The sequence below is a fragment of the Wasmannia auropunctata genome, unplaced genomic scaffold (assembly GCF_000956235.1).
Source record: "Wasmannia auropunctata unplaced genomic scaffold, wasmannia.A_1.0 LD336071.1, whole genome shotgun sequence".
Lineage (NCBI taxonomy): Eukaryota > Metazoa > Arthropoda > Insecta > Hymenoptera > Formicidae > Wasmannia > Wasmannia auropunctata.
Genome location: NW_012026819.1, coordinates 3,236,616 through 3,260,333, shown reverse-complemented (window position 1 = coordinate 3,260,333; position 23,718 = coordinate 3,236,616). Strand labels below are relative to the sequence as shown.

Below are 23,718 nucleotides of genomic sequence, written 5' to 3'. Positions count from 1 at the left end.
GTTACCGTGCAAAAATTAATCATGTCTCTCTAACATAAATAATATTTTTAAGTAATCATTGTGCTTACAATAAAGTTTAGTCAGAGCCCTTTAATTTGATATTACATTTATTAGGTCTATTTCTATTAGTTTACAAGATAAAAAGAGGGTGGACACTTATACGGGGACAACCTGTATATAACATATTAAGAAAAAAAACATTGATATAAATGCTCTTAATTAGTAAATAAATAAAAATTATTTATAAGTAAATAAAATATAAATTAAATATACTTTTTTGTAGACTTTCTTTGAAAGATTTAATTTAAATTATATGAATTAATTATAAATATGTATAATCAATTGCAATGTATTATAATTATAAAAATTAAAACAGATTAATCATTTTACGCAATAAAATATAGAAATATGTAATTGATTGTAAATGAAAACCGTTCAGGTGTTTGAAACATCTTTGTCTGGACAGATTGGACAACTTGGGATGAAATTATAACCGTGCGTTGAATTCGCTTTATTCAAAGAAATCCAATAAATTCTAATGATCTCAAAGGGCAGCTACGGACGACTATTATTTATGGGTACAATATTCGTACTTGCTGCTACGCCTTCAAAAGCAGTTTTCTCAAAACAAAGAGTCTTGATTGACGAGAACCCTTCAGTCCTGCACATTTGCGGAAAATTCGTTACAGTCGAGTTCGACTCCACGTAGTTGCAGCTCCAATCGTTATAACATGCGCACAATGCGGCATTTCTGTTATTAATACTGTCCGATAAATTCGAAAATCTAAAAACAGCTCTTGAAACATATCCAGGAATGTCCTGCACACATTTGTCTGCAAAATATTACACAACGCTGCGTATGTTTCCGGTTTTTGCTAAAAGATTAATATCGCTTGATGCGATTACGACAAAAATTTCATAGCAATTTAACATCGCACAATTGATTTGAATTGAGCGATAAATAACATAGTAATTATAAAATATCGTAAAATAAGCGTTTACCACTCACAATCTTTATTGTATGATGAGAACGATAACTTTTTGCAGATAAATTTATAAATTTATTTATATTGAAGAAATCATTAGAGAGTACTTGCTTCGAAATAATGTCAAAGAGGAAGTTTTATTATGTTTATATCTCTTTTATTATGTTTATTTATTTTAATGAAAAAGTTGAGATAGTTGTAATTTCGATGGATATTTAGATAGCGTATTTATTTATTTTAATTCAAGATGAATATAATTTCGATGAATGTTTATATATTGTTATTATTAGATGATATTTTCTTAAATATTTGCTTTTATTGATAGCGAAGAAGCAAAATAAAACTTTATTGATGAAAAATACGTTTTGTCGTATCTGTAAAATGGGAAATATTAAAACTACCGTTTTCGATTTCTATTTCAAACTGTCCACGAAGACTCTCTCTGCTATTCAATAGCCCAACTGTTATTCAAAGAATTTCCTGTATCTATTTGTATATCTAGTGCCGATAGTTTTACTTTTTTTTAGCAACAACCACAGAGTAAATATCTACGAACATATAATATCCACACATTCATGATACTTTATTTTGTTTATATTTTATGTTATATATTATTTAAATTATTTAATTTAATAATTCAAATTGTTTTGAAAATTTTAAACGGTTACGTTTTAAATATAATTAATAAAAAAATGAAAAACAATATTATTTTTACATAATTATTTTAATACTATAAAATTATTATTTTTTTATTAAGAAAATTGTTTTAAATTACAGAAAACTTAAAAAAAATTGACTTTTCTGTTTTATAATTTCTCCAACAAATACGCTTATTCGGAACGTAATTGTTTTATACATATGTGCATAAGCACGACAGATGTAGACATAGTTATGGTAGCGAAATCGATTACAGCGACCCATATCTAAAAAAGGGATCAAACACCAGAACGGATTGCACTGAAACAATTCTAGATCTTTATCTCTCTTTCCGCTTAAAAATAATGCATTTTAAATCTTTTATAAGTTTGCAGAATTGAAATATTTTACAAATATATTATATAATGATAAAAAATAGCTATTTATATTGCGTTAAATATTTTAATATATTATATTTATAAATTTTTAAAAATGATTTTTTAATGCAAGTATATTCAAAATAATGGTTAAAGATAAACCTTTAATGCCATTTAAACTATCATAAATTTTTAGATAATGAAAAGAAAATCGTTTACTGATCTAAATGTTTAATCAAACTCGACTAATATGTTCGTGATCGAAATACCATTAGTTAATGTCAAATATTTGTTTTTAAGTAAAGAAAAGTTTATAGTGAAAACTTTAAGTAGGTACAGAGAGGGGTTGTAAACAGTATTTTTCTGTACATCTATATATTTTTTTCTAATATGCAAAATTCTTGGAAAACTCTATTTGCACTAAAATTGTTGCAGCGAAAACTTGAGAGAAATTTTTTACCTGTATTTTATTTTCTATGTCATGTCGAGCAAAAAATTGCGGTAAACTTTTTCGAAGTAGTTAAATTTACTTTTACCGTCAAACGATGTGAAAATGGTACTACATTTTTACATCTACGATTATTCGTTTATGAAATACATATTTAAAAGTTGTTACTGTACCTAGGCTATTAAATTCATGGATATTCTGCTTGTATGTATGTTATGTATGTACCTACAGTCCGGCAATTTGTGGACATATTTGTTTTCGTTGCTACGTTACATTCTATCTCTTCGTTGCGCATTTTTACGTTATCTGTGTGTAAGCTGCCAGAACGAAACCTGAGAGTAACCGTTTCGAACGATTCGCATGCAGACAATCGTGATTAATTGAAATCGTTCGAAATGGTTCTATTCGCAATTAATATGGTGTAAGTTTTAACCGCAGCAATGAATATCGAATATCTTTCTTTAAATAAATGCGTGTATAAAGAGGATTAAATAGTAATGATTTTAACAATTTATATATATGTATATTATTTTTTCAATTTTTTCAAATATACATATATATATATATATATATATATATATATATATATATATATGTGTGTGTATATGTATAACATATTTGAAAACGTGGAAAAATAAAATATATCCGTGATATTCTTAGGAATCGATTTCCTTTTATTGAAAAGATAAACGCGCCTGGCAACATGTTGGAATATTAAGGCAGCTATTCTACAAAAGATAAAAAATAAAATAAAATAAAATAATTGCAATTTTTGTGCTTTATCTTCTTAATGATAATTAAAAATACGAAAATATATTAAAATAAATATATAATTTTAACTTTAGTTACGTTATGTCAAACTTTTTTTTACATTGTGTTAAGCTGATTTCAACTTTTCTAGGTATAATGTCGCATCATTATCGTACTACCTATAGTTCTATTAATTATTATTGTATTTAGTATTTTAATAAAGAATAAATTTATATTTACAAACAAATTTGAGATAAAAAGTACTTGTGACATAGAATAATAAGTAATATTAAAGAATGTAATATTGAAAGAAAGAAATTTTACGTAGAATGTTATTTTTCTTATAAAGACAATGCGTTTCGTCTTGAGGCAATGCATAACCCAGGTCCTCGAAATATTTTATTATCTGAGATAACAGGATGGACTGAGACTCTCTCGCCACAATCCGTTCTATTTCATCTTGCAGGATCGATAACGATCGCGCGCGATCTCGTTGGTCCATTCGTCTTATTCGACTTTCATATTTCACGGTGTAGTATCCGCCCAGTTTTTATACATTATAAACCATTCTCTCTCGCGCTACTGGCGATTATTTATGGCTGATCTGGAATCCACCGCGTCGTTCCAAGTGGGAGTATCTTTATCAAATGTTTATCGATCGACCCACTACCGTTTAAACTGTTTCCTCGACGCAAACATGCCTTGATTCTCACACAGATAAAATTTCTCACATATACGAGCTTCCCATGGGACAATGCAGCCTCTGATTTTCACGAAGCCGAAGAAAGAATACGATCTTTTTTATGCGAGTCGCTTTTTGTGTGAGAGTTGAGTGACGTGTGAAATACATAGATAATGCAGTGGTATCATCAGGAGCACGTGGAAACGTGCATATCATTTGAGTTTAATTAAAAATTCGCCTTATACACGAGATAGATGATTTAAATTCATCGCAAATAACGACATTTTTGTATATTTTCGTAATATTAAGGATTCTTTCATATTCATCTTACTTAAAAGTGATAGATATAAAAAAATAATTATGTAATTATAAAAAAAATACCAATAAAGGATATAAATTTAACGTGTTTTTTTTAACATTACATTCATTTTTCAAATCGACATCTAATTTTTATAAGAATAGAGAAACTTTACTTTCAGAACAGAAATCATTATCGTTTGACATAAAAAGAAAATGTTATACATATCTTAAAACTACTTCATTTCGATGCACAAGAAACCATTTTGCATATTTTCTGTGATTTCATAAAAACGTTTAAAAAGTATACTTGATAATTTAAAATACCAAAAGAAGGAGGAAGCTTGCACAGCTGGAGAGCGCCAGCTAAGATTTACAATCTTAATAAAGGGAAATTACAGTCAATACTCATTTAAACGACACCTTATAATCTGACATTATGTTCGTTGTTGATAGTTATTAGAATTAAGTATGTTCTCGGAATTCCCCTCTCTTTAAATTGCTTCTCAGTTCAGGTTGCCATTACTCAGTCGCTCTGTGAAAGCGGAAACAATGCCGTAATTCACTTAATTCGGCGAGCCGGTGGAAAATTCATTTGCTGCTGGAACCGATAATGGACTGGTGTGGCTGGTTTTAAAAAGTCACCATGCAAGTTAGGATTAGAATCGAATTAAATATTGTGAATATTGCGACAAATAAAATATAAATCTCTAATACTTTTTATTAGTTATATAGATTTTGGTATGGTACTTTTGTTAATACAAATGTTATTTTCTGCATTTTTAATTATACTAATAATATTTAAACAAATCAGTATGGAAAACTGCTTAATTACTACGTAATTGTTTAAGTTCTCTATTATATTCATATAAGTCTCATCGTGAACAAGATTGTAATTTATTTACTCTTTCATATAATGAAAATTATCTTTAATTCTTTGAAATTTAATTAATTAGTGCAGTAATATTTTATGTTGATTATATGTTTTATACATTTAATTTTTTTTGCTATTTTGGTTTTTTGCATTATAAAATAAATATCTTAACAACGCTGATAATTTACTGGTATATTATTATAAGTTGTAAAGATAACATTTTATTTTGTCAAATACATAAATAAAAATATATAAATTTTTAATCTGTATAAAATAAAAATTTTAATACTATTGAATTAAATAGACTAAATGTCAATATATGCATGTTAAATATACAGAGGCTTGTTCGATAAAGTGATTTGTTTTCGACAAAATATTTTGACGGTGACAATATCAATTCGGACGAGGAATGTATTCTGTTCGATGCGCTTTTCTTCTCACATACTTCTGAATATAACTTCTTTTTTTTTATAGCACTTGAGATCTCTCTCCTGCTCTGTCTTATTTCCACAGTCTGTTTGACTTTTCTCATCCAATTTTAGCAAACTCGCGTACGTTCGTCTCTTTCCAATGTGATCCATTTCCATATTTTGCAGAAACGTCGGCATTGGACGCCATTTCGCCCGTCTATATTCGCGTGATCATAGAAAGTTTTAAAAGTTCCACCCCGATCACTTTTATCTATATTCATATTTTCACGTGCACATGTCGTGATTTTTAATAAATTTCAAATTCAATTGATATGCGTCTCATCGTCCGCAGGATTCACATTTCGATTCGATATGTCCTACAAACGTTTTGCATATTCACTTTTCGTGACAATGCAAATAAAAAATCTGGTCATTCGTATCTTCGTAATTGATCGGCTTATATACATACATATATAAACAAAAAAATTAAAATTGATAAATATTTAAAATTATTTTTTTTTATTTTAACTGTCATACATTGAATGACGCATTGTTAAGAATTATCGTATTTGCTCTATGGTATTTGAGTGCGTAATAATTATTACATATTATTTTACGTTTCGTGCACTTACGATTGTTGAATATCACGATAAAATAGCTTAAATAAAAAGTAAATTCTTAATGATTTCTGATTATTATAAAAATCAAGTATTAGAAGAAAAATGTGGCAGTAATTTGAACAATTGGAGATGCGATGAACTAAATTGTAAACTTAATCTTATAGTAAGATTGTATAAAGTGTCTTATGTGTGTTTAGGGTAATGGATTCTTCTTAAAAATCATCATGATGTTTTACAACATACGCACCGCAAAACAGAAATTATCATTTATGGATCGAGGGTAAACGCCATGGCGAATCAAACGGCTGATTACCATGAGGACATTTATCAATGGAATCATACGGTATCGGCGGACGAAGAAGATACGAAGCCAGGATATTACCTACCCGATTGGACCGATCTTATTCTAGCGGGATTATTCACGATGCTGATTATAGTTACTATAGTAAGCAGTCATATTATTCGATGACTGAAATTACCAGCATTTTTATATTGGCATGAATATTTTTTACATTAGAATATCTACTTTAATGGCGCGCTGCATGGACGCATAATTTAACTAACTAAGACACAGCGCCTTAAGTGATTTGAATAATTTGCATTTTAAAATATATAAAACAGTAGCTTCAACAGATTAAGTATGTACTTAAAGGAGTAATATAATTTAAAAGTATGTACTTTCTGTGATACATAAATCTGAGTGTAATTTTAATGTGTTTGCTCACATATATTTTCAATCGATCGTGACTTTTTTTTCACATTACATAGGTCGGCAATACCCTAGTGATCGCGGCTGTAATTACCACGAGGAGATTACGGTCCGTGACTAATTGTTTTGTGTCCAGCTTGGCTGCTGCGGATTTACTAGTCGGTCTAGCGGTGATGCCGCCGGGTGTGCTGTTACAGGTACGCATGTGCTCGTCCACGGGGATAAAATGCAATAAACGAGCGCGAAATGTGTCCAATTTATCTTCAGTAGTAAGCTGTGAGCTTTCACGTAAGCCATTGTAGGATCTTATTAATTAGTTAATTATCGCAATTGGTATATATTATTCGCGGAAGGAAATAAACTTGCGAGCCGATAATGATATTTAGAGCGATATTTAATACTGCCAGCATTTAATAATTCTGTATACGCATATAACGTCGTAAGCCACGATTCCTATATAGTCAACATTATCGTTATGCAAAAAAAAAAATGTTCTTTCCTATGTTGTGTAAATCGCATATTCGTGCGTTTTATCAAATGGGATATCCATTGAAGCTTACAGGAGGAACTTGGGAATTAGGCGAAATACTGTGCGACTTTTGGGTCTCCCTCGACATTCTACTCTGCACAGCCAGTATTCTCTCGTTATGCGCCATATCTATAGACAGGTAAACCCGATCATACGCATTTCCAAATCTCATCACGTAGATAACGGAATTACCGGAAAGCCATCCGAACCGTTCAATCTTTTGTAGAATGATAGATTATTCCATTATTAGAAAAGAGATTTCGTGCGACGTAAATTTTCTAACATCCGGGCTTTACGGATAAACTCGACGGCAACAGCGGATAGGTTTTCCAACTAGAAAGTTCGGCAAAAGTATTTTATATTGTGTTGATTTTATTATACGATTAAACGAGTCAACATTGCTCAATGAAAGCAATTTTTTCTTGCATCTTTTAATTTTTTTTTCTCTGTAGTTACGTATGCATAATAGAAATATAAACATTTCTATTTTATCATTTGCATATTATTATATACGTTATATAAAAAAGTCTTATTTAACACGTATAGTATACTTATGTATAATATATATGTATATATTATATATATATAATTTTTATTTTAATTTATTATATTATTAAAAAACAAATGCGTAAAATAAAGGTTTTTAATTTAAATAAAATTCTGAAAGCAAAGAAACTGCTTGCAATATAAGTTCTTGGTTTTTATTGTTGTCTGTATAGTACATGTACAAGCCAAATGTTTACCTTTTTTTACGTTCACGTAAATTAGATTTTTTCTTTTTACATTGCATGCTGTTCTGAGAAGCTTCTACTCATCACATTGCAGGCTGCATACACAGGTTGCATAAACTTATTTAATAAACAAGTTAAAGTTACGATTCGTTGCGCTTTAAAAATACAATTTTGGTACACATATATACGTATCTTCTTACTAGGAATGTAATTTAGCCTTCGAGATAAGGGTGCTCCGAAAATTCTGAGACGATTCGTTCAGCATGTCCCATTTGTCTTTCTATTTTTCCGCCATTGCGCCCTGCACTTTGCGGCGATTCAGCACGTACGGAGGTAAAACTGTACGGAATTTATCGCATCATTATCGGTATTTCCTTGAGCAAGGTATCTGGCTGTGACTCAACCGCTGATATATAGTCGTCGACGTAGAAGCAAACGACTGGCCGGGTTGATGATCGTCGCGGTATGGATTATGGCCGGCGCAATAACGAGCCCGCCTTTACTGGGTTGTTTCCCACGTGCGACGAACCGCGACGCCAAAAAGTGCTCCTACAATATGGATTCCTCTTATGTGATATTCTCGGCGATGGGCAGCTTCTTCCTGCCTATGCTGGTGATGCTGTACGTGTACGGCCGAATTTCGTGCGTCATAGCGAGCAGGCACAGAAATCTGGAGAAGACCAACGAAGGGGAGAACATCCGATCGCGTCGTAAAATCACAGTGAGTCAACTATTTGATTTAGTTTTCCCCAGACGCACGATTGTATATCTTCCGGTATTACCTGTTCTTTCTATCATATATAATTCGCTTTTATTTATAGATACTTATCTTGCTTAATTTCATAGAATTTATATGATGCATCTATACATATTATATGCTTGTTTTTAAAATAAACAAGATTTTCTACTTAAAAAATTCATCTTAATGAATTTCAGATATTAATATTATACGAAAGTTTAATATAAATACGCTGTTTTTCTTCGTCCGCTTAATTTCATAACGCTGTTATTTATTCAAATGATCATTGAGCTGTATCATAAAAATAAAACTTTAATGTGATTAATACAAATCACGTTTTCCTGTACTAACAACTGTCTATACATTAATCTTCCTAATATTACGCTTTGTTTATTAGCCCGGTAGATGATATTGTAAGCTAATTCTGACAGGGGATATTAATGACTCGTTGTTGAAATTCTACTCGATCAATATTCTAATTTGCGATTATATCTCACTAATAATTGATGATTATAAAAACGTCGTACAAATGTGTAACATTGAAATCTGCATGTAGATTTAAAATAAAAAACTGAAAATCATATTCTTTTTATATTTCTCAAGAAAAAAGAATTCCCAAAATATTTTTTATCGGAAAAAAATATTTTCCTACAATATTTATTTCACAGGATATAACATTCTTCTGTTTATACATTTATTTAAAAACATTTTAGTGCGTAAAGAGACAGGTTGAAAGTACATTGGGTAATCAGGGAAATTGTTCACAACAACAAAGCAATAGTGTTAATGTAAATTTGATAACGAGCTATATCGAGTTCAAAGCAAGCGCGCATTTCCAATTAGGAAAATAAAAACTTATTCTGCAAACTGTACCGTGATTCCAATTAGCACCATCGATCAAAGATAACGAAACCGTTTTCGTGGTTTTATTGAAAAGGAGATTAGTGAAACTGACGGTTCTCTCTCACAAGCGACGGACGTAGAATGGTACAGCTTTAATTCCACTATGGGATGTCGACACGGATTCCTCGTAATCCATATTACCCGACTTCATATAATCGATTATCAATTATTTTGCACAATATGTCTTATCGACTTTGTCAGATTTAATTACATAGCTGCAAAAATATCATTTTAATACAGAAGAAAGAGAAATTATCAAATATCACGCAAAAAATGTTTCTTTCATTGTTTATTAATGATAAAACTTAATGACGAAAATTAATGATTAAAAATATGCGGTTTATATTTAATTCACTTATAAATCTGATTTTTTAAAACGATTTCAGCACGTTTGTATTAATCTATAAAGGTGATATTGGTTTATATTGTAAAACTGAATAAAAGTAGTTTAAAATTCTTTCGGTTGGCAAACAAAATGGCACAAGTAGACATTGAGCGATTTATTACGGTGGCAGAATAAGAAACGTTTCGAAAGAGAAACAAGCGATTGCGGTTTGTAAAAGAAAATCTTCTCACTAATACGCTTCCCTTGCGTTGGAGATATTGAAAATCCCGAAAAGTTACAAAGCCCTGGAATTTAATTTCATACCTTTTTGCATTGTCATTTTCAAACTGCTACATTGTTTCAGCTTGAGAAGGCTTAAATTGGTAAAGAGGGCTTAAATTAATTGATTTAACAAATGTGCAATTTCCAATATATCATAATATATCAATGCGTGAAATGTATGAAACGATTTTTTTGCAGATTGATCGTGGCAGAAGCATCAAGACACAACGTACGGATTATGCCGAGAGCGGTATGACGTGCGGCAGGTCATCCGAGGATACCGAATTAACAAATATGTGCAAAAAGTTGGGTACAATTCGAGGTAATCAGCAAAGCTGCATCAACAGGGTCGCCAGGGAGACGAAAACTGCGGGCACCCTGGCGGTGGTTGTTGGTGGTTTCGTCGCATGCTGGCTGCCGTTTTTCATTCTGTATCTGGTAACACCCTTCGTGCCCGTGCAGCCGCCGGATGTTCTCATGCCAGCCTTGACATGGCTAGGTAGTCTCTTTTTCATACGATGTCCCCAAATATCTACAGTATAATGTTTCCAAATTTTTTTTTATATTTATGGATTAACGAATTTAGATTAACTATATAGCAAATATCTGGAGAATACATTTGTTTAAATAACTTTAAATAACAATTATATTTTAAGGTGGTTTTATCGTGCAAATCCCAGTCAAAAGTTAGTCCCTCCATATGACTAATAATTCAATAAAAACATTTCGCATAGACTGTACATATGCAATTGTGTGACGTTTACAACGTCACATTATCGAGTTGGCGTTGAGCGATAAAACCACCTTAAATTAAGATTATTTTAGTTAAATCAAAGTTCAATTAAAAACGTACAGATTTGTTACAATAGAAAATAATAAATATACAAATTAATTAAAATATGATAAATTTATTTATATTGTACCAACATCTGCAGTTTTTAATTTATTTTATTATAATTTGTTTAGAATTATAATTGTATAACATATTAATATTATCACATTTTTTTCGAAATTAAAAATGATTTTATGTGTTTAGGATGGATTAATTCGGCCATCAACCCGTTTATTTACGCTTTCTATTCGGCGGACTTCAGACTTGCTTTCTGGCGACTAACATGTAGGAAATGTTCAAAGAGTAGACTGAACTTGGATGGCACAAATCGGAAATTACCCGCCTCGGTTAACTGGAAGAAAGATACGTCGAGGACGTGAAGTTCTCCGCCAGAGTTTCAAACTTATTCAATAATGTGGCATCCGGTATTAGAATGACTGTGGTTGACTCAAGTTTATTCGCAATTGATATCTGTTAATGAAGCGTGACGTGTGTGAGAACTATATATGTACGTTATTAGTATGGGTTTGTAATCAATCAATATCTCTTACGCAGGTTTATAAAATTTAAATATTTCACTATGATGCATATACGCACAATATACTTTCGAGTATGTGTAGCTATTTTTAGCTAGATATTGGCTTAAATAGTCATTTATTACAACGTCCAATATAATTGAACACTATAGTTTCGTTAAATGCTTATAGATTTCGGAATTATGCTCAATTAAATTTTAAATTAAACTTTAAAAAGCTTTTTACAAGTTCTTGTAATTTTTAAAAATAAATTTGATCGAAAGATAAGAATATATTACGATAATATATATACTTATATAAGTTTTTTTTACTTGTGTTTTTTTATGTATATAATGCAGTTTTGTTATGACAACACACATTAAAAGTATTACACATTGAAGTTTAACATTACAATATAGCGCCAGTAATAGATTCAGTATTTATATTTATATAAAAATGTGTAAGTGAATTTGGATGAAAGGTAACTCGAAGCATGTAGCGAATTCTTCTGATAAGCACGTGACAATTCGAAAATAGATATAAAAATAGAAAATTTATGAATAGTATTTTAATTAGTAATTAATCTAATAGGAAAAACAATGTACGACTGACACTTAATCTGTGATCAATATCCCATCATTATCGCATTCATTCGTGATATTTGTATACGAAGAATAAACAATTAAAAATATCTATGCTCGTGTTATACGTACACTCTCTTTCCATATCTCTTTAAACTTTACGCAAATAATGCGTATACCAAACTTTACACACGTACTTTATATCTCGTAATTTATGTTTTTGAGGAAAACTTGCTACATGCATCGAATGCTTCTGAGTAATATATATACATACTTTGGTATCGTTAATATGTGATATTATTCTAATATAATAATTTATTTATAATTATTTATAAACAGTATATAAAATATAGCAAAACGTAATATATATACTTATAGTCATGCGAATTTATAAATGTGAATGTAGAATCGAAATTTATAAATAGAATCTAGAAGATATTTAATTATATTTTAAGAATATTAGGTAAGAAATATTTAAATTATAAACTTATGTACACATAATGTAGATACTAATATTCAAATAGTTATTAGTTATTTGAGATGGTAGATATTGCTGCATAAATTTCATATATTATTGTATATAATTTTATCAATTGTTAAAGACTGTGTAGATATTGTACGTAATAGATTTTGCTGGGAAATAGAAAACCAATACAATGTGTATTTTTAATTCGTCATTAATGTATATATATAATTTCAAATTATTAATATATCTTACCAATTATTTTTATATTATTATCATTACACACACCACACATACACACACACACACACACACACACACACGCACACACACACACACACTACGCGCGCGCGCACGCACGCACGCACGCACGCGCGCACACACACACACACACACACACACACACACACACACACACACAGAGGAAATACTAGATACATGATATGCATAAAATCTGATTCATGTATGTACTATATATATATAAAATCCGTATCATTATCACTGCTAAATATATAGTATATTATTGATTCTATTCAATAAATAAATTTCTTTGTATAAATGAAAATCACAAATAGATATATAAACGTGCTAAAATCAAGAAATTACACTTTTATTGTTTATTAAAGTATGTCATGTATGTTTTATGATATGTTAATGACAAACTGTAAATTACATTATTGTATATAATACATAAAACTGTGAAACTTTTTTTTACTTAATACTGTATTGCTTAACACTGAACAAATGTAATTTCTAATTCTCTAATTAAAACAAAAATATTTATTGCTTATTACAAGAAATATTATATTACACTTACATTTATAATATTAAGATATTTTATTTTAAAGTAATGTCCATGTTATAGATACAATATTTCAATAAAATAAAATAAAGTACTTGATAAAGTTTAAGAAAATTATCATGCATGTATATTTTTAAGGTTAAAAACGCTTAATTAATACTGTTATATAATTATGTGTTATTCTTACTTCGAGAAAAGTCATAAATATAAAAAGTTATAGAATACATATAAATTACAATGGGGAAAAGAATATATTTTTAATTTATTTTTTTTAAATTTAAATATTATTTTAATAGTTGGTACTATATTATTAAATATAAATTAAGGGATCTAAGAAAATACATTTTTTTATTAAATAAATTATCATATTTATTACCGTCAAATGACATTAAGTTTTTAATGCGTTTATTATTCATGTTTATGACATTTTTTATAATTTACAAATATTTGCTTTTTTAGAACTTATCTCTTCAGCTTTTATAATGCATTCCAAAATTATTATTATTATTATTATTATTATTATTATTATTACGTTAAAATAACAAATAACAAATTTTACTTTTTGGGATATCATTTATTTGCTTAGAAATATAATTAATATAAATTATTATAGTTTTAGATACGTCAATAAAGTTGCACCTGTCTGTTTTACCGATTAAACACAATAATTTGTGTTAGAATTTATATATACTATTTTAATAGATTTAATATATTATTTTAATAGATTATATTGCAAGTTTAATGTTTATATAAATGTAAAAGTTGAAGCAAAAAAGAACATAAATTTTAAATCATGTTCTTAACTTACATAATTTTCTATCTACTTCGTATTATAAATTTAAAAATATTGATGATTCGGATATTTTAGTATTTTTTCTATTGAAAAAGCCGATATTATTTAAAACAGAATTTTTTTTATTTTTAATATACCAAAACAATCAAAATAGATCTTTTTATTAGAAATATTACACATAGATTTTTACATATTAATTATATGTTGGCTATTTTCATTTGTATTCACTATTTTTCGGATTCATTCTGATGTTCATGCTCATGCTCGCATTCTTGGTTTTCAGAAGTAGGAAAGATTTTATCTTGAGCTTTTAGGAAACATTCAGTAAGAGCGAAAGCTTTTTCGCATTTTTCTGTAAGGTTCTTTGCTGGAATAGAAAAAATTAAGAAATGTTAAGAAATAAAGCGCGTATGTTTTCTGCGCTTATTTTAATTAAAATTTCTATCATTGATTAAATTAATTATTTAATATCTAATTAATATTGTAGATATGTAGTTTTATTAAATGTTAATAGTAATTTTTTATTTATTAAGAACTAAATTTCTCCCATACATAATCTAATTATATAACTTACTTTCATTTATGCAGTTGTCTAAAGCTTCAAACAGTTTATCTTCTGGTTGAGCATTTGTTTTTTCAGTTTTTTCAAAATTAGGATGATATTCCGCATTTTGCATCTAACAGGACAAGCATATAAAATATTAATAATTTATAGATTACATTAGACTATATTTAAAAATGTGTATGTATAGTTGTTATATATGTAGTTATATATATAGTTATATATATATATATATATATATATTGTTGTTATATATATAGTTGTTATATATGTATATATAGTTTGTACTGTTCTTGAAATAATATTCTATATTGTGATAAATATACAACCGCAAAATTAATTTGTCAATAAAATTCATAATTAAAAAATTAATTTTAAAACTATATATGGCTTCAGATGAAAAATGTTATCAGAAAAATTACATTTCTATATGAATAATGTTTTTACATCTTAATAGTTTGTAGCTTAGATTATTTTAAGAAAATAAGAAAAATTATTTACTATTCCTGCTTTTTGAAATAGACATTGTGCAACACAACCATTCATTTTTATTTTGTTCTGGTCTTCGGATTTGTGTCGGTCGTGTATTATATCTTGCAGTGTGAAAATGTCATCTAGAAAATAAATAAAGTTTGATAAGATATAAATGTTGTGTTCACGTAAAGAAAAAAGAAGGTTTCGTGTTTGTTTACAAAACGATTGCCTACAATTTCATTTATAATCAACTATTTTACACGGTACATTGCACATAATATTTTGTTGCATACAACGTGTTGCACACATGATCATGTTAAAAATTTATATGGAATTGTACAGTTACAAATTTCGCATTGCACCTGCATTGAGTGAAGGGAGTGGAGGGAGATAGATCTCGTTTAATCAATATGAAATCGTACTTTGAGTGGAGAATTTCAAATTCATGTAAAAAAGGACAATTATGAATCTCTTTGATTTAAAATGTACATGTGCAGATTAGTCATATGCGTAACATGTGTGCAATAACGATCTCAATAACAACTTTTTTAATAAATAATCAACTCATATTAATTTACAGTATAGATACTGTTGCAATATGATAATAGCATATAATACTTTTATTAGAAAGAAATTGACTTAAAATTAAACATAATATCTTTAATTCTGTAAAGAATTACAAAGAAAATTAACTAAACTTTACATTATATGTGACAGTGCGCGCGCGTGTGTGTGCGTGTGAACTTACCATCAGATACATTATTTTCAGTTAAGCAAGTAGTATAATTTTTGTCTCCAGATCCAAGCTTCTTTGAATCAACAGCAAAAGTCTAAAATATACGAAATTTTATTTTATTCATTACTTTAATTAAATATTTCTTTTAGAAAAAGAACATAAACGCATAGATTACTATGTGTTAACTATATGTATATATGACAATAATATAATATTTATAGTTAAGTTGCAAACAAATTATTACGTCTACAAGAAAATGTTTCTTTCTTATTAATATTTAATTTTTATGGCAGAAAGGTACTTACAACGAACATAAAAGTACAAATATAGAAGACGATTTTTTTCATCTTATTCATGCATGCACAATTAATCTACTATCTTTAAACGTACTTATAGTACATTAACGCAATGAAGCCTAACAGCATCATCGTATTTATACTATATCTGTAATACATAAAATGCAAAAATTAGAGATCGCGAGATCATAGATCAAATAAACATGAAGTACATACGCAACAGAAAATATAATGATAAATCACTAACACAAACTCATTGTTGCAAGTATAAGTTACTAAGATGTGACGTAAACATGCAGTTTTATCATATATTTTCAATTTTATTAATGTTGTATATTCTTATTGCTTATAAGTGTTATCTTTCAGTCTTTATGCTACGTTGGTTGAGTCAAGAGTTTATAAGTTTATCTCTGCTGTATATACTTTTTACATCCTCAAGTTTTGTCGATTAATACGTCATAAATGAAGATTTATTTGGATAAGCTTACATAAAAAAAAATCACCGGTTGGACAAATTAGCATACAATTATTCATTACGATTATTTGAGGATCTACGCTTTAATCTCCGTTTTTTGTTAAAATATTCAATACAGATTCTTTATATGAACCGATTCCGTTAAATTTTAAATGTTACTGTAATATTGAAATTGTAAAAGTACACTTCCTCCAACTGGGCGACGACGACGACGATGATAATGATGAGAACGTTTCTTAAATCTTAATTTTCACATTTTGGAATTTGCATTGTAAAATCTCCGCTCGTAGGACACGTAGAGAAAAAATAAAGACACTTTCATTATATAAATTAAACCAAATCTATCGATTAAGCCTAGTTAGAACTTAATCGGTTCGACTGTTATCGAGATCTCAAAATCTCGGGTGCTCGCAACGCGACGGCTCGCGTTAAGAGCCCCGGCATGGCTTGACATACTTATATGACATATCATTTTTATACACATACATATATTTTATATTATATTTTATTTATATTTATAGTTTTTTAAACACTTGGCACCAAGCCACTACCCTGTCTCCTAATGTCCATAATTTCCATAATGTCCATAAATTCCATTAATTTAATTTTATTAATGTAATGCGGTTGAGAAAGGCCAAATAAAGCTAAAACATACCATTGCGTTAACTACATGTAATAAATTATCAATTTTTTAACATCTTTACGTGCTCGAATTATTGGCCGTTCCTTCCGTTTTTTGTAAGTAAAAAGAAAATTAAAAAATTTAATTAATTTGGTAATTCATTTTTTATAAAAATATAAAAGAAATTATGCAAAATTATATAAAAAATGATTTATACCTATTCATGCATAGTCTTCTTAATTATATTTATCATTGCATTTTTCCATAAATGTAAAGACTTTAGAAAGAACGTATATTGTTTAACTTATTGTTAAATTATGTTTTTGTTTTTACATAATTTACATAATCTACGAAATTAATTTACATAATTTATTTTATATTATAAATTTATAGAAACATTGATCGATACTTCAGATATTTTAATACCTTTCCTATCAAAAGATCTATCGATATTATTTAAAATAGAATTTTTTTATATTAATGTACTAAAATAAAGAAAATAAATCTTTTCACTAAAAATGTTGTACACAGATTTTTACATTAATTAAATGTTGTACACAGATTTTTACATTAATTAAATGTTGGCTATTTTTAATTGCATTCACTATTTTTCGGATTTATTCAATTCATGCTCGTGCTCGTGTGTTTCATGTTTATGTTCATGTTCTTCATGATTAGAAGTAGGACTTCCGTAAAACATGAGAAGCATTCTCTCTTGAGCTTTCAACATACATTCAGTAAGAGCAAAGCTTTTTTCGCATTTTTCTGGAAGGTCTTTCGCTGAAATAGAAACAATTAATTAGGAAATGACAAGAAGTGAAGTATGTATGTTACACCTTTTCTGCGCTTATAATATTAAAATTTCTAGCATTAATTACATCAAGATTATTTAATATCTAATTTATATTGTAGATATTTAAGTTTTACTAAACATTATTAATAATTTTATGTTTATTAAAAACTAACTATCCATATATAATGTATAATTACATAACTTACTTTCATTTATGCAATTGTCGAAAGCTTCAAATAATAAACCTCCTGGTCGAGCATTTGTTATTTTAGTAATAAAACTATGCATTACTTCTATGTTATATTCCGCATCTTGCATCTAACAGGACAAGCATATAAAATATTAATAATTAGATTACATTAGACTATTTAAAAACGTATATATATGTATACATATATTTTGTAATAATATTTATATAATTTTTAAATAATATTCTATAATGTAATGAATATATATAACCATATTAATTTGTCAATAAAATTAAAAATTAAAAAATTAATTTTAAATCTAAATGGCTTTACATGGAAGATAATATGGGAAAAATTACATTTTTATTACATACTAAAGAAATTTTTTTTATTAGGATATTTAGATGTTACTTTTGTTTTAAATTATGACTACAATTTTCCTTTAAATTTATTTTTGTCTTCAATTTTTAGTTATAGACTCTATCTTTTTACAATAGTTCTTTTGTTTCTAATTTTTACTTAAATTATCTATTTATTTATTTATTAATAATTATTTGCAATAAGACATAACATGTTGCTTAGCATATGGTCGTTTAGTATCTTATTCTTTTGATCTCCAAAATATATTTGTTTTCCTAGAGACTTCCCATGAATTATTTGTAATTTACACGGCGCAACTATGGTGCATATACGAATATTTAACAAGAACATACATTTTTTTGTACTGCGAGCGAATGTATAAGCATATTTCTTCTAAAAAAGAGAGGCGGACGACAACTACTTCGTCAGTATATCGAACAAAGTGATGTTACTACAGTGAATCATTTAATTTGACATTTAACGAATATTTTACGTATTAGATTACGCACTAAAGATGACCGTATATGTATAAGGTCGAAACGTCTGTTTTGTTTGTATTTAAAGTTTTTTTATTTAAATTAATGTATTAATTATATTGTAAGATTTTTAAGAATATATATTGAATATTTGAGAGCTTATCTCTGACTCGGCTATTTAGCTCCTTTTCTCTTATTTCAAATTACATTTTTATATAAATAATGTTTTTGTATCTTAATAGTTTTAATACTGTTTTTAAGAAAATAAAAAACTACTTACTGCTCCTTTTTTTTGTGTTAAACATTGAAAGACACAACCATTCTTTTTTATTTTTTCCTGATCTTCGGATTTATGTCGGTCTAGTGTTATATCTTCCGCTGTGAACATGTCATCTAGAATATAAACAAACTTTAATAAAACATAAATGTTGTATTCACGTAAAGAAAATGGAAGATTTCGTGTTTGCTTACTAGCTTTGTTTGTAACCAACAGTATTGCACAGTACATTGCACACAACGCATTGTGTACACGATCTTATTGCACAGAGCGTATTGCATAGGGCACAAACGATCGTTACACAATACGCGACACGCTTAAACTTTAAAACTTCCCTTTTTTTTAACTATGATATACCCTTTTGATTGTTTTGAAAATTTAATATGTTGTATTAGACAAATCAAAGATTTTTTAAATAAAAAATGGTTGTAGTGTCTCAAGTACATCTATTAAAAAAAATCGAAAATATTTAAAAATTTTTTCAACTAGTTTTTTTTAGAAAACAAATTTTTATAATTTTGAAACATCACACCATTGTAACCTCTAACATATATTTTTTTCGTCAAAATCAGTTCATCCATTAAAGAGAAAATTCATTTTATCGATTTTCAATTTTACCCCTATAATAACTTTCATAAAAAATTTCTTTCGACTATAATTTTTTCCGAAATTCATTCCTACATCATCACTGCCAACTTATAATAAAAATCTCGACCAAATTCGTGCGAGGGCAGCACACACATACTTATCCTGCTGTGCCCTTTATATAAAAATATACAATTATGAATTTGCCCTTTGATTCGCAATGTGCGTATGCAGACTAGCTATGTCCGTAACACTTAATAACAATAATTTTTTTATAAATAATCAACTCATATTAATTTGATTACAGTATTAGAACTTATAATATAAAAATAGCACATAATTACTTTCATTAGACAATAATTGATTCAAAATTAAACATAAGATCTTTAATTCTCTAGAGAATTACAAAGAAATAAAGATGAACTAAAAACTTTACATTGTGTGTGTGTGTGTGTGTGTGTGTGTGTGATGTGTATGGACTTACCTTCAGATACGTTATTTTCAGTTAAGCAAGTAGTATAATTTTCATCTTTAGATCCTATCTTTGAACCAACAGTAAAAGTCTAAAATATATAAAATTTTATTTTGCCCATTACTTTAATTAAATTTTTTTTTAAAGAAAATACATATTACGCATAGATGTTGTTATAAGTTAATTATATATATAAAACAATAATACAATATTTATAGTTAAGTTGTAAAAGAATTATTACATCTACAAAAAAATATTTTATCATATTAATATTTAAATTTTATGGTAGAAAAATACTTACAACGAGCACAAAAGTGCAAATATAAAAGATAATTTTCTTCATCTTGTTCACACAATTATTTTACTATCTTGAAATGTACTTGTACATTAACATATTAAAGCCTAACAGCATCGTATTTATACTATCTGTAATATATAAAATGCAAAAATTAAAGATTGCGAGATCATAGATCAAATAAACATAAAGCAAATACTCATGCGGAAATATGATAAATCACTATAAATACACACTCATTGTTGCAAATAAGTTGTTAAGACGTACGCATACAGTTTTCTTATAGATTTGCTAATTCCTTATAATATTTATTTTTCCTTATAATATTTATATTCTTATTACTTTCCAGTGATATTTCTAAGTATCCCCTTTTCATGTTTGTGTTTTATCTTTGGTGTATATTCTGGAATTCTCAGTTTTAGTTGATAAATACATATTATAAATGGAAGAATAACTTTAAAAGATAAGCTTATATAAAACAGAATTCCTAAGCTGGATGAATAAACATAAGGATGCATTATAAATCTGAATGAAATTTTAAACTTGATTGACTATCTTTTCATGAAAATTAGAATAATTACGTTATTTAATCTACATTTTTGTTATTCTTCAATAATCATGTACATTAATATATGTATAAATGTATACATATATAAAGAGAAAGAGAGAGAGAGAGAGAGAGAGAGAGAGAGAGAGAGAAAATATAACGTGTGTATAATTTTCTAGAAACTATTTGTGCATTTATACGAATTATGAACACGATAAATAAACACATAATATTTATTTTGCTAATTTTCTTTTTAGATAAACATTAGGTATTTGAATGTCGTTATAAATATTTCTCTAAAAAATTTTTAAATGTCCGGATTTTGATTTTTAAGCAATTTACATTTGAGCGTTAAACGCATGCGTGTAATTTTATAAGAATAAAATGCAATAGATGAATTACTTAATATTAAGGTAAGAAAGTTTTGCTATATGTAAAGATTCTAAATCATGTGTTACAATTAATAAAAAGATATGATATACATATGGTTTATCCCAAAAGTAATGAAACTATTTTTTGGGGGCTCAATCAGAATTGTGGGAGTGGATTATCCATTAACCGTTGGTATAGTATGTTAGATATACAATCTGACTCTTCTCAGTTTTTTCTTTCTAGCCGTCGATACCGTCAGCAAAGTGCGTTGTAATTTTTGTGTCTTGTCACGGGCAAAAATTCAGCACAGACTGTGTTGTATTTTGAACAACGTTACGATCAAATTCCGAAGACAAAATAGCATTCCAATAAGTTGTTCTCAATATCTTCAATGTTTCGGAACCAAATTTTTCCATTTTTACGCAAAATTTGATTGCTGCTCGAAATTGCTGAATTTTCATCCGTGACACGACACAAAAATTACAATGCATTTTATTGACAATATCGACTGCTAGAAAGACTTGGAGACAATTGGAAAGGGTCAGATATTGTATACTTGACATCTTGTACCAACGGCCTCGTCCAATGGATCCACCCTTCGACAATTCTGATTGGGACACCAAAAATAGTCTCATTACTTTTAGGACAGACCATATAAATATACACATAATGAGATAAAGAGATTGTTACTATATATTTATGTTAAAAAGAGCTTTACAATAATAACAATATTAAAAATGTATATACATTTATCATTAAAAAGTTTCTTATAGTAGAGAATATAAAATTGGATTTTATAAATACTTCTGTTTTATTTCCATCTGACAATTGAAAACACAATTTTTATGTTTGTTGCCTTTTTTATTAAATTAGTAAACAATTAAGAATGGTAAGAATAAGAAAAAATATATATATATTCGTATTTATTGTAAATTATGTCTCGTATTGTATAAATTTGCAATAATAAAATTATACGGATATAATGATCAATTTTAGCAGTTCATTGTATTTATTCAGCCGGTTCTGCTACTCCTGTTTCTTCTGTTTCTGCCACTTCAACTGCTTCTTCTGTTTCGTCAGTTCCATGGTCTTTATGTTTTTGTGCTTTATGTACAGCTCTCATAACGCATGCGTACATAGAGAAACATTTCTCACATTCTTGCGTAATACCTCTCACTATGTAAAGGAAAATTTTTAAAAAATTTTTTAAAGCCGTTGAAATATATAATGTTTCTCTGGCTATTATATTTTAATGAAAAATATTAATATAACTTACCCTCTTTCAGACATTTACGTGCAATTTTGTGTGCGATTACTTGTACAGGACTATCACCAAATAGTTCACTTAATTTTGCATGAAATTGCCCTTCTTTGATGCTTCCTGATTCTTCCATCTATTATTTAAAAAAATTATAGATAATAGAAAAAATACACAATATAAATTTATTTTAATTAATTCGTGCAATTTAAGCGCTTCATAATTTAACAAGATATTTACCACAAATTAAACAGGATAATATAATAGGATAATTGCTATTAGTATATAATGATATAAATTTCTGTATTAATTTACCGTTAGGCATATATTGTTAATTGCATTAATAATTATTGCATAATAACATTACTAACCCATAAAGGCTACGTCTCTTTTGAACATCCATAAAGAACATCTGAGTGCGAATTCGCACCAACCTAACCAAGCGTTTTTAAAGTTGTATATCTCCAGAAAATAAAGAGCAAAATTAAACCAATACGTATGTTTTTCAATATAAAATTTTCTGACCAATCGATTGGTGATATTAAATTTTCGAAAAAATAACGTATTTGTTTTCAAAATTGCGTGTTAAGCAAAATCATTTCGGCAAATGCCTACAAGTTGAAAATTTTGTGGGTGCGAATTCGCA

At 28.0% G+C, this 23,718-nt stretch overlaps 4 protein-coding genes and 1 long non-coding RNA gene across 7 annotated transcripts in view; 1 reads left to right on the top strand and 4 right to left on the bottom strand.

Annotated features, from left to right (window-relative positions):
- LOC105449957 overlaps positions 1–2,668 on the bottom strand; it is a 3,362-nt gene extending 694 nt beyond the window's left edge. The window contains exons 1-3 of one of the 2 annotated variants that reach the window (XR_974408.1): positions 2,460–2,668; positions 1,388–1,534; positions 594–833 (exon numbers count right to left, since the gene is read on the bottom strand). This is a non-coding gene — a long non-coding RNA (uncharacterized LOC105449957). The remainder of the gene's footprint in view (positions 1–593; positions 834–1,387; positions 1,535–2,459) is intronic. The other variant, XR_974407.1, reaches the window with a different exon arrangement.
- The window catches only part of LOC105449958 (probable G-protein coupled receptor No9), a 15,556-nt gene extending 3,626 nt beyond the window's left edge, over positions 1–11,930 (top strand). For both annotated transcript variants that reach the window (XM_011689448.1, XM_011689447.1), the window contains exons 2-7: positions 6,278–6,525; positions 6,849–6,986; positions 7,345–7,457; positions 8,434–8,770; positions 10,497–10,797; positions 11,335–11,930. In XM_011689448.1, coding sequence (XP_011687750.1) covers positions 6,370–6,525; positions 6,849–6,986; positions 7,345–7,457; positions 8,434–8,770; positions 10,497–10,797; positions 11,335–11,510 — 1,221 coding nt within the window. In that variant the 5' untranslated portion in view covers positions 6,278–6,369 and the 3' untranslated portion in view covers positions 11,511–11,930. The remainder of the gene's footprint in view (positions 1–6,277; positions 6,526–6,848; positions 6,987–7,344; positions 7,458–8,433; positions 8,771–10,496; positions 10,798–11,334) is intronic.
- A 2,498-nt stretch (positions 11,931–14,428) lies between these two features.
- On the bottom strand, positions 14,429–17,043 carry LOC105449955 (pheromone-binding protein Gp-9-like). Its single transcript, XM_011689444.1, has 5 exons — positions 16,362–17,043; positions 16,069–16,150; positions 15,348–15,460; positions 14,859–14,961; positions 14,429–14,651 (listed from the first exon to the last, which is right to left on the bottom strand). The coding sequence occupies exons 1-5, from the start codon at positions 16,410–16,412 to the stop codon at positions 14,512–14,514; spliced, it is 489 nt and encodes a 162-aa protein (XP_011687746.1). The 5' UTR covers positions 16,413–17,043; the 3' UTR covers positions 14,429–14,511.
- A 441-nt stretch (positions 17,044–17,484) lies between these two features.
- On the bottom strand, positions 17,485–21,026 carry LOC105449956 (pheromone-binding protein Gp-9-like). Its single transcript, XM_011689445.1, has 5 exons — positions 20,902–21,026; positions 20,613–20,691; positions 19,547–19,659; positions 18,449–18,560; positions 17,485–18,229 (listed from the first exon to the last, which is right to left on the bottom strand). The coding sequence occupies exons 1-5, from the start codon at positions 20,941–20,943 to the stop codon at positions 18,054–18,056; spliced, it is 522 nt and encodes a 173-aa protein (XP_011687747.1). The 5' UTR covers positions 20,944–21,026; the 3' UTR covers positions 17,485–18,053.
- Positions 21,027–22,720: 1,694 nt separating this feature from the next.
- The window catches only part of LOC105449977 (pheromone-binding protein Gp-9-like), a 6,389-nt gene continuing 5,391 nt past the window's right edge, over positions 22,721–23,718 (bottom strand). The window contains exons 7-9 of the mRNA XM_011689468.1: positions 23,444–23,452; positions 23,091–23,208; positions 22,721–22,990 (exon numbers count right to left, since the gene is read on the bottom strand). Of these exons, the coding sequence (XP_011687770.1) occupies positions 22,824–22,990; positions 23,091–23,208; positions 23,444–23,452 (294 nt within the window). The 3' untranslated portion in view covers positions 22,721–22,823. The remainder of the gene's footprint in view (positions 22,991–23,090; positions 23,209–23,443; positions 23,453–23,718) is intronic.

Coding starts and splice junctions, on each gene's coding strand:
- LOC105449955 (XM_011689444.1), bottom strand. CDS start 16,412: ATGAATAAGATGAAAAAAATCGTCTTCTATATTTGTACTTTTATGTTC. Junction 14,962..15,347: donor TATTTCAAAAAGCAGGAATA/GTAAATAATTTT, acceptor TTGTCCTGTTAG/ATGCAAAATGCGGAATATCA. Junction 14,652..14,858: donor AGACAACTGCATAAATGAAA/GTAAGTTATATA, acceptor TTTCTATTCCAG/CAAAGAACCTTACAGAAAAA.
- LOC105449956 (XM_011689445.1), bottom strand. CDS start 20,943: ATGAAGAAAATTATCTTTTATATTTGCACTTTTGTGCTCGTT. Junction 18,561..19,546: donor TAACACAAAAAAAAGGAGCA/GTAAGTAGTTTT, acceptor TTGTCCTGTTAG/ATGCAAGATGCGGAATATAA. Junction 18,230..18,448: donor CGACAATTGCATAAATGAAA/GTAAGTTATGTA, acceptor TTTCTATTTCAG/CGAAAGACCTTCCAGAAAAA.